This window comes from Schistocerca nitens, chromosome 10 (genome assembly GCF_023898315.1).
Source record: "Schistocerca nitens isolate TAMUIC-IGC-003100 chromosome 10, iqSchNite1.1, whole genome shotgun sequence".
In the NCBI taxonomy this organism is placed as follows: domain Eukaryota; kingdom Metazoa; phylum Arthropoda; class Insecta; order Orthoptera; family Acrididae; genus Schistocerca; species Schistocerca nitens.
The window spans coordinates 64,488,182-64,504,649 of record NC_064623.1 but is presented as its reverse complement, the minus strand read 5'-3'; the positions used below and the strand labels follow the sequence as shown (position 1 = coordinate 64,504,649).

Here is a 16,468-nt window from a genome sequence, read left to right as displayed (position 1 = left end):
AACTGCCCTCTAGCGTAAAGCGTAACAGCGCACCGGTGGAAACGATAAATCTGTTTCAAACGTTATTGATAGCTTTCGATGACCCAAACAAAGACCGTTATTTTTTTATTCTCAAACAAAACAGGGTTCCAAATGGCTCTGAGCACTATGGGACTCAACTGCTGTGGTCATAAGTCCCCTAGAACTTAGAACTACTTAAACCTAACTAACCTAAGGACATCACACACATCCATGCCCGAGGCAGGATTCGAACCTGCGACCGTAGCAGTCGCACGGTTCCGGACTGCGCGCCTAGAACCGCGAGACCACCGCGGCCGGCAAACAGGGTTCCAAATCTTATCTAAACGTTACCCCACATCTCTGTTAATAATGTTGTCAGGCAGCGGCATTTCAATAGCTTCTTTGACTACATAGTCCTAATAACGACGCAGGAGCAACCACAAACATTTTATATCTTTTAGTGAGCCGATGTTCCGCAACCGCAGATTTTTCTGACTGAAATAAACGAGTGAGGCTTTTGCTCAATGACAGGCAATTTTGTAGGCATCGGGCTTCCTCAAATGCAAACCATTTTTCACTGAGCCCAGCAGCGCTCTAGTCTTAGCTAGCGGACGGGAAAAAAAATACACTTTTAATATGAAATCTCTCTAACATTCTTCCTGTTTTTGAAGATATGCTTCTCATGAAAGGTAGGAACGCCACCAATTTACTTGTAGCTTCTGCTCGTTCCCGCGAATGTCCAATCTGTAGGGCACGACGTATCTTCAAAATGGCTCAAATGGCTCTGAGCACTATGGGACTTAACATCTGAGGTCATCAGTCCCCTAGAACTTAGAACTACTTACACCTAACTAACCTAAGGACATCAGACACATCCATGCCCGAGGCAGGATTCGAGCCTGCAACCGTAGCGGTCGCGCGGTTCCAGACTGAAGCGCCTAGAGCCGCTCGGCCACTCCGGCCGGCTGCACGACGTATCTGATTGTCAGTATAGCCACTCTGCTCGAACGCTGCCTTGAGGAGATCCAGTTGTTGTATCAAATTATCTGCACCTGAGATGGCGCAGGCTCTTTTTACCAGTGTACGTAGGACACCATCACGTTGCTACGATGGATGAGAAATTGGTGCTTGTAGATATCGATCCTTACTCGTGGGATTACGATAAACACTGTGTCCTAACGTCCAGTCGTCCCTCCTGTAGACCAAAACATCTAAAAACGAAAGTTTTCCATCCTTTTCAACTTCCATCGACAACTTAATATTGGGATGTAGACAATTAAAATGGTCTAGGAAGCGTTCCAGAGTATCCTTCCCATGTGACCACACCATAAACGTATCGTCAACGTATCTTTAAAGACAAGTTGGTTTTAAGGACGCCATCTACAGTGGGGTGTCCTCAAAATTTTCCATAAATAATTTGACGACTATGAGAGGGATTTCTCATGGACATTAAAAATCAACGGTCTTTGTTTCGGTCATCAAAAGCTATCAATAGTATTTGATATCGCTGTATCGTTTCCGCGAGTTTGTCCTATGCTCTAGAGGGCAGTTACGAGGCCTGTTCAGAAAGTAAGCTCCGATTGATTGCCAAATTGAAACCACAGTGAACATCAGAAATATTTTACTTGTAACAATTAGCTACACCTTTCAGCTACTTCTCTACGTAGTCGCCGTTCTGACTTAGACTTTTGTCATAGCGTTGTACCAACTTTTCAATAGCCTCATCATAGAAGGCAGCCGCCAGTGCTTTCCGCCAACTCTCCACGCTGGCCTACACCTCGTTGTCTGTGTCAAAATGTTGTCTTCAAAGACAGCGGTTCATGTGACCAGAGATGAAACCCAGGGGGAGACAATTGCGGACTGTATTGTGGGTAATCTCACATTTCCATTTGAAAACGATGCAGGAGCATCTTCATTGCCCCTGCAGAATGCGGCTGAGAATTGTCTTGAAGAAGAAACAGCACGACAGTTATGTAATGTTAGCTGCATAGCTTCAGGCGAAATTTCTCACCAGGCCCTCGGCGGCAGACACTATTTTCTAGACATCTTTACGCACTCACTGCGAGCTCAGAAATGAGAAGAGCGACGTGATGCTAACTGGGGTTATACTAGAGACACTACCCAACACATCTGTGCAAAGCTTTATCGGATTTTCATAGTCGTTTCCATTTCGCGACCGATCGGAGCTTACTTTCTGAACGCCCCTCGTATATTCGCGCGCGTGCGGCGGACCTACAGGCGTTGTATGAAGAAGTCGCCACGGTGTGTTTGATTTCAGTTACGGCAAGTTCCTCCAACGGCCTGCTCACCAGAAGATGGCGGCCAAGTGGACAGCCGAAATAGTGTGTGAAGATGACGTTACGTTCCGGCTGGAGACCTGATATGATTATCGTCAATTACTCATCATCATCATTAGGATTTCCTTCCAGCGAGCCGGGTAGGGACTTTGTGAACGATATGCCTCCGTTGGTTTCTGTCCTGGTATAGTTTTTCCCTCTCCACTACATCCCCTGTTTCCCCTCTCCTCTTGAGATCTTCCTTAACCTGGTCTGTCCACCTCTTTCTGGGCCGCCCAACTGGTCTTCTTCCTGGTACCTCCATCTCCAAGTACTGGCGTGGAGTTCGAGGTGCGTACATTCGCTTCACATGACCGAACCACTTCAGTCTCAAAGCACTCATTCTCTCCTCGGTAGTTAACGACACCTGCAGGTCCTCCTTACATAATCATTGCTGACTCTCTCTCCTAGTTTTTTGTAGAGCTAACCTAAGGAACTTCATTTCATATGCTTGTATTTGACTCCCTTTTCTCTTATTAATGACACAGGCCTCTAGACTATACATCGTGACTGGCAGGAGATAAGATTTATACATGGTCTGTTTGGCTCTTTGAGGGACCTCCTTCTCCCAGATGAGATTTCGTACTTTGTGGAAGAAGCTAGATCCTTTTGTTATTCTGTTTAAGACTTCTAGTTTGGAACGTCCATCACGTGATATGTTGCTACCCAGATAATTGAAGCTTTTCACACATTCAACCTTCTCCACCTCCAGTATGCTGTGACAAGGTGTGGGCGTCCTGCTCATCTTCATTGCCACTGTTTTGTTCCTACTCATAGTTAACTTGATTTTTTTTAAATTTTGTGTTCCAGTAATCTAGTCTCCTCTGAACCTTCATTTCCGTCTCTCTCCAAATCGCGATGTCATTAGCAAAAGCAAAAGCGTTGATATCTTCATTTTCTTCTTCCTTGATTTATTTCATGATTGTGTCTATAAGTGTAATGAAGAGTAAAGGGGACAGCGAACTGCCTTGCTGTACACCTCTCTTTGTCTTAAACCATTTTGATCTTCCACCTCCTACTTGCACACTTTTCTCACAACCATCGTACAGCATCTGGACTTTTTAAATTAGTAAATCAGGAACATTATGTTTTCTCAAGCACTCCCATATTTTATCCCTTGCTACACTGTCATACGCTTTTTCCAATTTCACGAATACTACTATCAAGTCCTTTCCTTTTTCCCAATATTTCTCCATTATCTGACGGAGGGAGAAAATGAGATCTATTGTTCCCCTATTACTTCTGAACCCATGCTGTTGTTCCTCTAATTCGTGTTCTACAATTTTCTGCAATCTTTTTTCTATGACCATATCCGTTATCTTAAGGCAGTGTGATAACAGTGTGATTCCTCGGTAGTTGGAGCATTTCTTTCTACTACGTTTCTTGAACAATGGTATTATAATTCCTTTTTTCCATTCATCTGGCACTTTGTTTTCTTTCCATATCACCCCCAGCACCCTAGGTAACCATTGTATTCCATGGATTCCTGCGGCTTTAATCATATTCGCCGTCAGCTCATCTACTCCAGCCGCCTTCCCACTTTTCGTCTTTCAGGGAATTCTCAGTTTCTAACCAAGAGATTGGATCCGGCTCTTCCACTAATTCAATGACTTCGATGTCACTTTCTTGTGCACTTTCCCCATTCAGTAAGATTTCAAAATAATTCTTCATCTCTTCCGATACCTTCCATGACCCTGATAATACCCCATCCTCTGTTTCAATGGCTTTGATGTATAAAGATGTCTGCTCTATCAGATATTTTACTTTTCAATAACCCATATAGCAGTTTTTGGTTCCCTTTGCTATCCTGCTCTAGTTTGTGGGTGAATATTTCCCAACTCTTCTCCTTTTCTTCTTTCAAAATTCTCTTTGATTGGAGTTTCTTTTGTCGGTATTCCTCCTCCAGTGTTGTCACCTTGTGTTCATCTTGTGGTACCAGCCCCTGATTCTGGTTTCTTTTTTTCAAATTCCATGTTTTTCTTTGTCATATTACGTTCTTTAATTGCATATTTTACTCTATTGTTCCACCAACTGGTTTCTTTGTCTTTCACTTTACCCTTTGTTTTGCCACATATCTGCACAGCACAGTTAACTAGTGAAGTTTTAAATAGGTTCCACTCTTCCTCTACACTACCCCTTTCAGTTTTTGGCAATGTTTGTGCTACTAGATTTTGGAAACTTTTCTTATTTTCTTCTTCTTTCAACTTCTACTCCTTAATCTTTGGCATTCTTTGTACAGCATTCAGACTTTTCACTTAATAATTTAGATCAGCTATTAGTAACCTGTAGTCGCTATCCAAGTGCTCACTTGGTATGACTTTAGTGTCCCTTACTTTTCCTCCAATTAATTTTTCCGTTAATATATAGTCTATAACTGTCTTAGATTCGCCATCCCAGCCGTATCGAGTAATCTTATTGCTATCTTGTTTCTTGAAGAATGTATTCTTCACTAAAAGATGATTCCTTATGCACAGTTTTAGAATTTCTTCACCCTCAACATTTCGTCTTCCGTATCCAAAATGGACCATCACCTCCTCATATCCATTTCTATCCGTGCCGATCTGAGCGTTCAAATCCCCAGTTATCACAATTTCTCGTACTTGGCCTTCCAGTTCTTCAAGGAATTTCGTTTTTTCTTCCTCACTGCTCCCTTGCTGAGGTGCGTACACTTGGAGTATAGTAAAACTATTCTTTCCCAAGTTCACTCTTGCTCTAATTATCCTTTTACTTACAAAGTTCATCGGCAGTTACTACACTGGGAAATTTTACGAAGCCACATCATGCAGGTAGTTTACAGAGAAACGTGCCATGCATGGACGTGCATTGTCCTGTTGATAAAAGGCACCACGATACTGTCACATGAGAGGTGACACATGAGGACGCAGGATGTCCGCGATGTACCAATGTGACGCCACAGTTCACTCAATCACTACCAAACGTGACCTGAAGTCATATCCGATGGTTCACCGCTGTGCCTCTCCGAAACATGGAATAATGGGACCTGTACCTAGATCGCCTCCATGGCACACTCCAACAAATAGAGTCACAAGGGTGTCTGACGCGAAACTTGTGACAGCTAGCGCTCGAAGCGTTATTAATGATTTTCAACTTAACTAACCGAATAGTTTTTTTTTTTTTTTTTTGCGCCTCATGCGTTAGAATTTACCAAGAGACATAAATTATCGTTAAATGCATGTAAAAATAGCCGAACCACACTGATTCAGAGACATAACCTACAACTCATTCATGAAGAAATACTTTAGAATCCGTCTACGGGGTGGTCCATTGATAGTGACCGGGCCAAATATCTCACGCAATAAGCATCAAACGAAAAAACTACAAAGAACGAAACTCATCTAGCTTGAAGGGGGAAACCAGATGGCGCTATGGTTGGCCCGCTAGATGGCGCTGCCAGAGGTCAAACGGATATCAAATGCGTTTTTTTTTTAGGTAGGAGCCCCCATTTTTTATTACATAATCGTGTACTACGTAAACAAATATGAATGTTTTAGTTGGACCACTTTTTTCGCTTTTTGATAGATGGCGCTGTAATAGACACAAACGTACTTGGTATCACGTAACATTCCGCCAGTGCGGACGGTATTTGCTTCGTGATACATTACCCGTGTTAAAATGGACCGTTTACCAATTGCGGAAAAGGTCGATATGGTGTTGATGTATGGCTATTGTGATCAAAATGCACAACGGGCGTGTGCTATGTATTCTGCTCGGTATCATGGACGATATTATCCAAGTGTCCGGACCGTTCGCCGGATAGTTACGTTATTTAAAGAAACAGGAAGTGTTCAGCCACGTGTGAAACGTCTACCACGACGTGCAACAAATGATGATGCCCAAGTATGTGTTTTAGCTGCTGTCGCGGCTAATTCGCACATCAGTAGCAGTCAAATTGCGTGAGAATCGGGAATCTCAAAAACGTCGGTGTTGAGAATGCTACATCAACATCGATTGCACCCGTACCATATTTCTATGCACCAGGAATTGCATGGCGACGACTTTGAACGCCGTGTACAGTTTTACCACTGGGCACAAGAGAAATTACCGGACGATGACAGATTTTTTGCACGCGTTCTACTTAGCGACGAAGCGTCATTCGCCAACAGCGGTAACGTAAACCGGCATAATATGCACTATTGGGCAACGGAAAATCCACGATGGCTGCGACAAGTGGAACATCAGCGACCTTGGCGTGTTAATGTATGATGCGGCATTATGGGAGGAAGGATAATTGGCCCCCACATCATCGATGGCAATCTAAAAGGTGCAGTGTATGCTAATTGCCTACGTAATGTTCTACCGATGTTACTACAAGATGTATCACTGCATGACAGAATGGCGATGTACTTCCAACATGATGGATGTTGGGCACATAGCTCGCGTGCGGTTGAAGCGGTATTAAATAGCATATTTCATGACAGGTGGATTGGTCGTCGAAGCACCACACCGGGTCTGACGTCCCCGCATTTCTTTCTGTGCGGAAAGTTGAAGGATATTTGCTATTGTGATCCACCGACAACGCCTGATAACATGCGTCAGCGCATTGTCAATGCATGTGCGAACATTACGGAAGGCGAACTACTCGCTGTTGAGAGGACTGTCGTTACACGTATTGCCAAATGCATTGAGGTTGACGGACATCATGTTGAGCATTTATTGCATTAATGCGGTATTTACAGGTAATCACGCTCTAACAGCATGCGTTCTCAGAAATGATAAGTTCACAAAGGTACATGTATCACATTGGAACAACCGAAATAAAATGTTCAAACGTACCTACATTCTGTATTTTAATTTAGAAAACCTACCTGTTACCAACTGATCGTCTAAAATTGTGAGCCATACGTTTGTGACTATTACAGCGCCATCTATCACAAAACTAAAAAAATTGTCCAACTAAAATATTCATATTTCTTTACGTTCTACAAGACTATGTAATAAAAATGTGGGTTCCTATTTAAAAAAAACCGCAGTTGATATCCGTTTGACCTATGGCCGCACCATTTCGTGGGCCAACCATAGCGCCATCTGGTTTCCCCCTTCAAGCTAGACGAGTTTCGTTATTTGTAGTTTTTTCGTTTGATGCTTATTTCGTGAGATTTTTGGCCTGGTCACGATCAATGGTGCACCCTGTATAACCACAAATGTGGTGTAATGTTTTAGTTATTGTAAATTTTTATGGCATTATATACACTCCTGGAAATTGAAATAAGAACACCGTGAATTCATTGTCCCAGGAAGGGGAAACTTTATTGACACATTCCTGGGGTCAGATACATCACATGATCACACTGACAGAACCACAGGCACATAGACACAGGCAACAGAGCATGCACAATGTCGGCACTAGTACAGTGTATATCCACCTTTCGCAGCAATGCAGGCTGCTATTCTCCCATGGAGACGATCGTAGAGATGCTGGATGTAGTCCTGTGGAACGGCTTGCCATGCCATTTCCACCTGGCGCCTCAGTTGGACCAGCGTTCGTGCTGGACGTGCAGACCGCGTGAGACGACGCTTCATCCAGTCCCAAACATGCTCAATGGGGGACAGATCCGGAGATCTTGCTGGCCAGGGTAGTTGACTTACACCTTCTAGAGCACGTTGGGTGGCACGGGATACATGCGGACGTGCATTGTCCTGTTGGAACAGCAAGTTCCCTTGCCGGTCTAGGAATGGTAGAACGATGGGTTCGATGACGGTTTGGATGTACCGTGCACTATTCAGTGTCCCCTCGACGATCACCAGTGGTGTACGGCCAGTGTAGGAGATCGCTCCCCACACCATGATGCCGGGTGTTGGCCCTGTGTGCCTCGGTCGTATGCAGTCCTGATTGTGGCGCTCACCTGCACGGCGCCAAACACGCATACGACCATCATTGGCACCAAGGCAGAAGCGACTCTCATCGCTGAAGACGACACGTCTCCATTCGTCCCTCCATTCACGCCAGTCGCGACACCACTGGAGGCGGGCTGCACGATGTTGGGGCGTGAGCGGAAGACGGCCTAACGGTGTGCGGGACCGTAGCCCAGCTTCATGGAGACGGTTGCGAATGGTCCTCGCCGATACCCCAGGAGCAACAGTGTCCCTAATTTGCTGGGAAGTGGCGGTGCGGTCCCCTACGGCACTGCGTAGGATCCTACGGTCTTGGCGTGCATCCGTGCGTCGCTGCGGTCCGGTCCCAGGTCGACGGGCACGTGCACCTTCCGCCGACCACTGGCGACAACATCGATGTACTGTGGAGACCTCACGCCCCACGTGTTGAGCAATTCGGCGGTACGTCCACCCGGCCTCCCGCATGCCCACTATACGCCCTCGCTCAAAGTCCGTCAACTGCACATACGGTTCACGTCCACGCTGTCGTGGCATGCTACCAGTGTTAAAGACTGCGATGCAGCTCCGTATGCCACGGCAAACTGGCTGACACTGACGGCGGCGGTGCACAAATGCTGCGCAGCTAGCACCATTCGACGGCCAACACTGCGGTTCCTGGTGTGTCCGCTGTGCCGTGCGTGTGATCATTGCTTGTACAGCCCTCTCGCAGTGTCCGGAGCAAGTATGGTGGGTCTGACACACCGGTGTCAATGTGTTCTTTTTTCCATTTCCAGGAGTGTACATTCTCTATTGTAAAAACTACGTTAGAAATCACCATAAACGTTAGTATTTGCACTCATCCGATATCGTATTCAGAAGTGTCGCTTTTTGGCCATTTGGGGCGCTACTATCGCTAGAGGCAACAAAAACGAGACGGAGTGCGGCGACTGTTATGGCTCTGAGCACTATGGGACTCAACATCTTAGGTCATAAGTCCCCTAGAACTTAGAACTACTTAAACCTAACTAACCTAAGGACATCACACACACCCATGCCCGAGGCAGGATTCGAACCTGCGACCGTAGCAGTCCCACGGTTCCGGACTGCAGCGCCAGAACCGCTAGACCACCGCGGCCGGCGGCGACTGTTATCTTAGACTTTGGAAATGGTGGTCATGAAGGAGAGTGCAGAACCGCGATTCGTCACTGAATACGATTCGAGGGCATTCGTCAGCAATCCATGCTTCCCAGGAATGGCGCCACTCCAAACGAAGCCACTTACGTCGTGCTGTTGACACCAGCTTACGCGTGGGCCAGCAGCTGCTGCTAGTCTTCGATCAATGATATGGGATGATGCAGAATGATGCAGGGAGTCCATTACTTGCTTGCAGATGGAATGCAAAAATTTGAAAGCATTGTGATCTGCTTGGGGCACACTCGAGTCTGCCTTCTTAGTGGTGGTGGTCAGATGTGGTCGTCAGGTATCTACTTGGCCTCATGTTTCCATTGTCACATTCGCATGCGGCACAAATATGGGTGTTGCATGATTATAGCGCAATGAGGCATCTTTCAAACGCTGTCAAGTGCTGATAACGCTGTCTCATATGAGTACGCTGCATCACTGTTTCCTTCACAGTGATCACTGAACACCTGATTCTGGCGATGTCCCTCATAGCCTCCTCAGACCCATGAATTTTTTTTCTGTTATTTCAACTATCTTTTGATTAGGGTGTGGCATATGCACGTCATAAATGACCATTGTAATGGTAATTGTTTGTTACTGCTCATCCGGATAGAGATTTTTCTGTGCCCAGCCGACTGAACACTGGAACACAAAGCGACTAATCATTTATATGACCGCGTTACTAACAAGACAAAATTTACGTTTGTTTTAATATTTATTAAACATTACTTACAGAATATTACAAAAGTATGATACAAAAAAAGCAGTTTCTGTCATCAATACTTCTACACTTCTGGCAGTACATCGCAATAACTTTTCAGTTGTGGGAGTGACAGAAACATTTTCTCTCATTAATCATACTCTGATATACTTGGCTTTCATAGCATATGGGCTTGGTTTCAGCTTTGCAGCCCTTCTTTCGGCATCTCATCTATTTATTTTTGTCTATAGTTCAGCAGAGAGGCAGATGTCTAGTCTCACTTTTCCTAACATCTCTTTTTGGTACTTGATTATTTCTGCGCATTTCATGAGAGCTACTTCATGAGGTTCAGATTCAGAGTTTACGGAGTAAATGTCCTCTCGTGCTGCAGTTGCAGCTGAAATCACAGATTCGCCAATATAAATCTTAATATTCAATAGTTGCAACACTCTTGCTAGCACCTAGTGCCTGCTGATCCTTTCCGTAACAAGTCCACGAGTTCGCAGTCGCCGAGTCAACGAAATGGAAGAAAATTTTTGCAGGCCTCTTCTTCATGCCGCCATGACACAGTGAGCGGATCATCTAAGTGCAGCCAATAGCAGAAACCAAATATCACTAAGAAAAAAATTCTGGAGTTAGCTAACTTGTCCAACGTACAGGACACATGGTTGCAGTGTCGAAGAAACTGTACTTGCAGTTAAGGAAAAACAGAGATGTAACATCCAGCTGGCTGGACACAAGGACTGAAGAGGATCAATCTTACCAGGCCTGGTAACAATACTAAACACCAACAACACTGACGCACTGTCGTGGCAGCTCTACATGCCACAAACAATTTCGCTATAATCACTTCCATACGTGCTGATGATGTGTACATGTTCGAAGCTACACTGATGTTTCACCATGTCTTCTCGATGCATCCCTTTTTTTCGGAATGCAGTGTAGCCACAATTTTCTGTTTTTCATAATCACTAAACAGTTACTGCATGACCCGCCAGGTTAGCTGTGAGCGCTAATGCGCTGCTTCCTGGACTCGGGTAGGCGCGCTGGCCCCGGATCGAATCGGCCCGCGGATTACTGACGTCGGCTGATGTGTCGGCCAGCCTGGATGTGGTTTTTAGGCGGTTTTCCACATCCCACTAGGTGAATACCGGGCTGGTCCCCACGTTCCGCCTCAGTTACACGACTAGCAGACATCTGAACACGTTCGCACTATTCCGCGGATTACACTAGACGCAGACAGCCGGGGTCGACTAATTCCGTCCCGGAGGGTTCAGGGTGGTGGCAAGAAGAGCATCTGGCCACCCCTTATAACTAACCTTGCCAAATCGGTTCCTAACCGTGACGACCCTGCGAAACCGCGGGACAAGGCACCAGAAAAAGAAAGAAACAGTTACTGCATGCCATAAACAAATTTGAAACTGATACTGCCAATCTGTACGAGGTGTGGCTAGAAAAAAAGCGGACTAGTACTGGTGAAACACTAAAACGAATGCAATAAGGCTGAAAGTCGCGTGGCCTGTCACGTGACTCTCGCTCCGCCTACTGCTCGAGTTTCATCTGCCTCCTGCACTCAGTCTGCCCGTGGCGTCTGTTTTAAGTAGTTGACGTTTTGTCTGTGCGTCGGAAAATGTTGAGTGTACAGAAAGAACAGCGTGTTAACAACAAATTTTGTTTCAAACTAGGAAAATCTGCAAGTGAAACGTTTGTAATGTTACAACAAGTGTACGGTGATGATTGTTTATCGCGAACACAAGTGTTTGAGTGATTTAAACGATTTAAAGATGGCCGCGAAGACACCAGTGATGACACTCGCACTGGCAGACCATTGTCAGCAAAAACTGACATCAAAGGGATTGTGCACATTGATTGGGTACCAGAGGGACAAACAGTGAATCAGAATTACTACATTAGCGTCCTGGCTACCCTACGTGAGCGAGTACGGAGAAAACGGAACGATTTGTGGAGAAAAAAGTCATGGATCCTTCACCAAGACAATGCCCCAGCTCACAGTGCGTTGTCAGTGAAGACGTATTTGGCAAAACACAACATTCCCATCTTAGATCATCCACCCTACTCACCTGATTTGGCCCCCTGTGACTTTTTTCTTTTTCCTAAAGTCAAGTCAGCTTTGAAAGGAACTAGATTTGAGACTGTTGAAGCAGTAAAAGAAAAAGCGACGGAAGTAATGTATGGACTTACCGAAAATGATCTGCAACATTGCTATGAACAGTGGAAAATTCGTATGGAGCGGTGTAGAGACCGAGGAGGAGAGTACATTGAAGGAGATAACATGAAATTGTAAATAATTGTAAATAAATGTTTTTCCAGCATCAAATGGTTCAAATGGCTCTGAGCACTATGGGACTCAACTGCTGTGGTCATAAGTCCCCTAGAACTTAGAACTACTTAAACCTAACTAACCTAAGGACAGCACACAACACCCAGCCATCACGAGGCAGAGAAAATCCCTGACCCCGCCGGGAATCGAACCCGGGAACCCGGGCGTGGGAAGCGAGAACGCTACCGCACGACCACGAGATGCGGGCTTTTCCAGCATCATCCGGTTTTTTTCTAGCCGCACCTCGTATTACAAACTTCCTCTCTACGCTGTTACCTTACAGGTGCCTGATTTTTGTACGCAAATTCAGATACATCTAGTATGCAAAAATGACATAATCATCACCTATATCACTCTTTCCCAGTATTTTCCTTATCATGTGCAACCACACTAATTTGCCTGACTATTTTGTCTTGCAGGGAGAGGCATTAGTAATGGCAGCGTATGACAGCCTGTGGTACACCGTGGCCCCCCGCATTGGACGGGCCATCCGGATGGTGGTAACACGAGCGCAGGTGCCGCCGGTGCTCACCGCTGGACACCTCTACCCCATCACCAGGCCCACCTTCGTGTCGGTGAGTTCACGCTTATGAACTAAACTGTGGGGCATAGTTGAGTATGAGCTGTCTGGCTGGTAACCATGTAGGTTCAGGCACCGACATCTCTCACAGCTGAACAGATGTCAGTACTAAGAAAACAGTCATAATTGCGTTTTTTATTTATTTAGTGCCGACCAGTTTCAGCGCATCGCAGGGGCCATCTTCAGGGCGAACATACCACTGGTGGACTGCTATAGTTCAATTCTTTTATCTTGGCGGCTCGCGCATGCCCGCCCAGACGCGGGAGATTGCTGCGTTGCCAGTTGCACACGACGCACGCGCCAAGAGAAGCAGCACCATAGCATAGTATAGTTCGCAAACTGAACATTTAGGGGAGAGCGCGCAGTTCATGAAGTAAAGGCCACCACGGCCGCATTAACCCTTTCGCTGCTACAGAGACGTGCTCCCCGCATTCCGCGCTGTGCGCGATTTTGTCACTGCACTGCTCGCCTGTGCTGACACATCGTGTTCCGACTGCTTTGACACACTTATCATTGGATTCCACAAAAACTATTTGGCCCAAACATTAGATTTTTACACATTTTCTTGACTGATACCTTCCCCCCATAAATGACTTAATTTTGTTTCGATGTTCAACGCAGTTATTATGCAGCATTAAATATAGTAAACCATTGCACGAAATTTTGAAGAGTTTGCAAAAGTCCATAGAGTATACTTTCCATATGGTCGATTTTATTTGCCACAATGTTGACAATGGAATGTGGACAAGATACTAAATTTCATACCGAGCGATGTGGCGCAGTGGCTAGCACATTGGACTCGCATTCGGGAGGGCGACGGTTTAATCCCGCGTCCGGCCACATTGATTTAGGTTTTCCGTGATTTCCCTAAATCGCTCCAGACAAATGCCAGGATGGTTCTTTGAAAGGGCACGGCCGACTTCCTTCCCTAATCCGATGAGATCGATGACCTCGCTGTCTGGTCTCCTTCCCCAAACAACCCAACGCCAACCTAAATTTCACACAAAATTTGATTGATTGAAGTGCTTTAAAATAAAGCCAAACGCGCCCGGTGTAAATAAAACTTTTATTACAGTCGCGAAAGACGGAATATTTCTCAATATTACATACGACACCTATGTGGTACTTAAATTAAATGAGATATTGTTATACAGTAAATTTTATATGAAATTTAGGTATCTTATCCACATTTCATTCTCAACATTGTGGCAACTAAAATCGACCATACGAAAAGTATACGCTATGGACTTTTACCTCTGCAAACTCTTCAACATTTCGTGCAATGGTTTACTACATTTAATGCTGCACAATAACTGGGTCGAACATCGAAACAAAATTAAGTCATTTATGGGGGGAAGGTATCAGTCAAGAAGATGTGCAAAAATCTAATTTTTGGGCCAAATAGATTTTGTGAAATCGAATGATACGTGTGTCAAAGCAGTGGGAACACCATGTGTCAGCCAGCAGAGGCGAGCAGTGCAGTGATGACAAGTGGAGCACAGCGCGGAATGCGGGGAGCACGTGTCTGCAGCAGCGAAAGGGTTAATGAAGAGACAAAGCACTAGAAATTTCAAAAAAATTGCATTCAAACGAATAAAATTCGTGAGGTAAGATAAGACACTTCGATACTCTTTCTAAATAAAGAAAATATTAAAAACCGCACAAGGTTTGAACTATTCACCTTTCGCTTACTAATTCAACGCCTTAACCGTTACGCTACCGCAGATCGTCCTATAACGTAGGTCAATGAGGAGTCTAACACGTCACGCAAAATACTGACAAACACTGTTGGTTCAAATGGTTCAAATGGCTCTGAGCACTGCCGGCCGCGGTGGTCTAGCGGTTCTAGGCGCGCAGTCCGGAACCGCGCGACTGCTACGGTCGCAGGTTCGAATCCTGCCTCGGGCATGGATGTGTGTGATGTCCTTAGGTTATTTAGGTTTAAGTAGTTCTAAGTTCTAGGGGACTGATGACCTCAGATGCTAAGTCCCATAGTGCTCAGAGCCATTTGAACTTTTTTTTTTGCACTATGGGACTTAGCATCTGAGGTCATCAGTCCCCTAGAACTTAGAACTACTTAAACCTAACTAACCTAAGGACATCACACACATCCATGCCCGAGGCAGGATTCGAACCTGCGACCGTAGTGGTCACGCGGTTCCAAACTGACGCGCTTAGAACCGCACGGTCACACCGGCCGGCAAACAGTTGGTATGACTACGAATTACTCACACTTCGTCGAAGTACAATAGGAAATAAACAATTACCGCTGTTCTTTATTGCGAAAAAGCGGTTCGTGAGACTGATACAATCGCCTTTCCTTGCTATCGCCTGAATTAGGAGTCTTATTGCTTGTTTGGTTTAATTAATTAATAGAATATGAAGCAATTGGTATAAAGAATGCTTTTTCCAAACTTTCTATAAAAGAAAGTCTGCTATCAGGACACTGCTTTTGTTCAGTTACTTTATTTATGACTGAACGTTTCTAAAACTGAAGACACTCGTCCGTGCTCTGCACTGTAGTCGAGCTCTGGCAACGTCGTTCTCTGTTCATTGGCTGACTGTGATTTGTGACGTCAGATGCGCAGAACAAACCTAAACTCGGCCGCCAACATAAATGACGCGCACTTCAGTGGCGTCACGTCAACCAAGGTGTGGCAGGAGACTCCTGCCACACCTTGGTAACGTGACGCCACCAGCAATCAACCAGTGGTATGTTCTGCAGAAAATTGTGGAAGAGTTGCACATCTGTCACGTTAAACGATTCTCTTCAGTCGTCGTTGGTCCCGTTCTTGCAGGATCTTTCTCCGGCCGCAGCGATGTCTGAGACTTGATGTTTTACCTGCTTCCTGATATTCACAGCACGCTTGTGAAATGGTCGTACGGGAGAATCCCCGCTTCATCGCTAGCCGGAGATGCTGTGTCACATCGCTCGTGCGACGACTGTAACACCACGTTCAAACTCACTTAAATCTTGATAACCTCCCATTGTGGCTGCAGTAACCGATCTAACAAGTGCGCCAGACGACGCGGCACCTAACCCTGTGCAATTACCCAACTATTCTTGTCCATATGTGCTGTCTAACACACTGAGTGCTGGATGACCAGTGATGGATGCTTCGCTGCCAGACTGGGCACTCGGCGCTACACGTGAAGTTCTGCCGTGGCCGCCGGTGGCAACGCGGCCGTCATAGTGTTACGCTGCGAGTTACACCTTAGTGCTGCGGAGTCCCTGCTATTTGGGGGTTTAGGATTAAGTAACCATTTTATCGGTTTCCTCACTGCCGCTTCTGAGTGCTCAAGAAATACAGCGGGGTCCAAAAAAATGTATCCACTGTTTAAAAGTCCATAACTGGCAAACTAAGTGACGGACTTGTCTCATCTTTGGTAGTGTAATAATTTGTAGTTCCTGCAATCGCCACACAAGCGTTGTATTGCGTTGTTTTGTTTTCTCAGATGACAGTGGCCAGATAAACAGTGTTTTGTTCTTACAAGGG

At 45.4% G+C, this 16,468-nt stretch overlaps 1 protein-coding gene across 1 annotated transcript in view; it reads left to right on the top strand.

Moving 5' to 3' along the window:
- LOC126210541 (odorant receptor Or2-like) overlaps window positions 1-16,468 on the top strand; it is an 87,551-nt gene that overhangs the window by 59,896 nt on the left and 11,187 nt on the right. Inside the window, exon 4 of the mRNA XM_049939793.1 lies at window positions 12,811-12,966. Coding sequence (XP_049795750.1) covers window positions 12,811-12,966 — 156 coding nt within the window. The remainder of the gene's footprint in view (window positions 1-12,810; window positions 12,967-16,468) is intronic.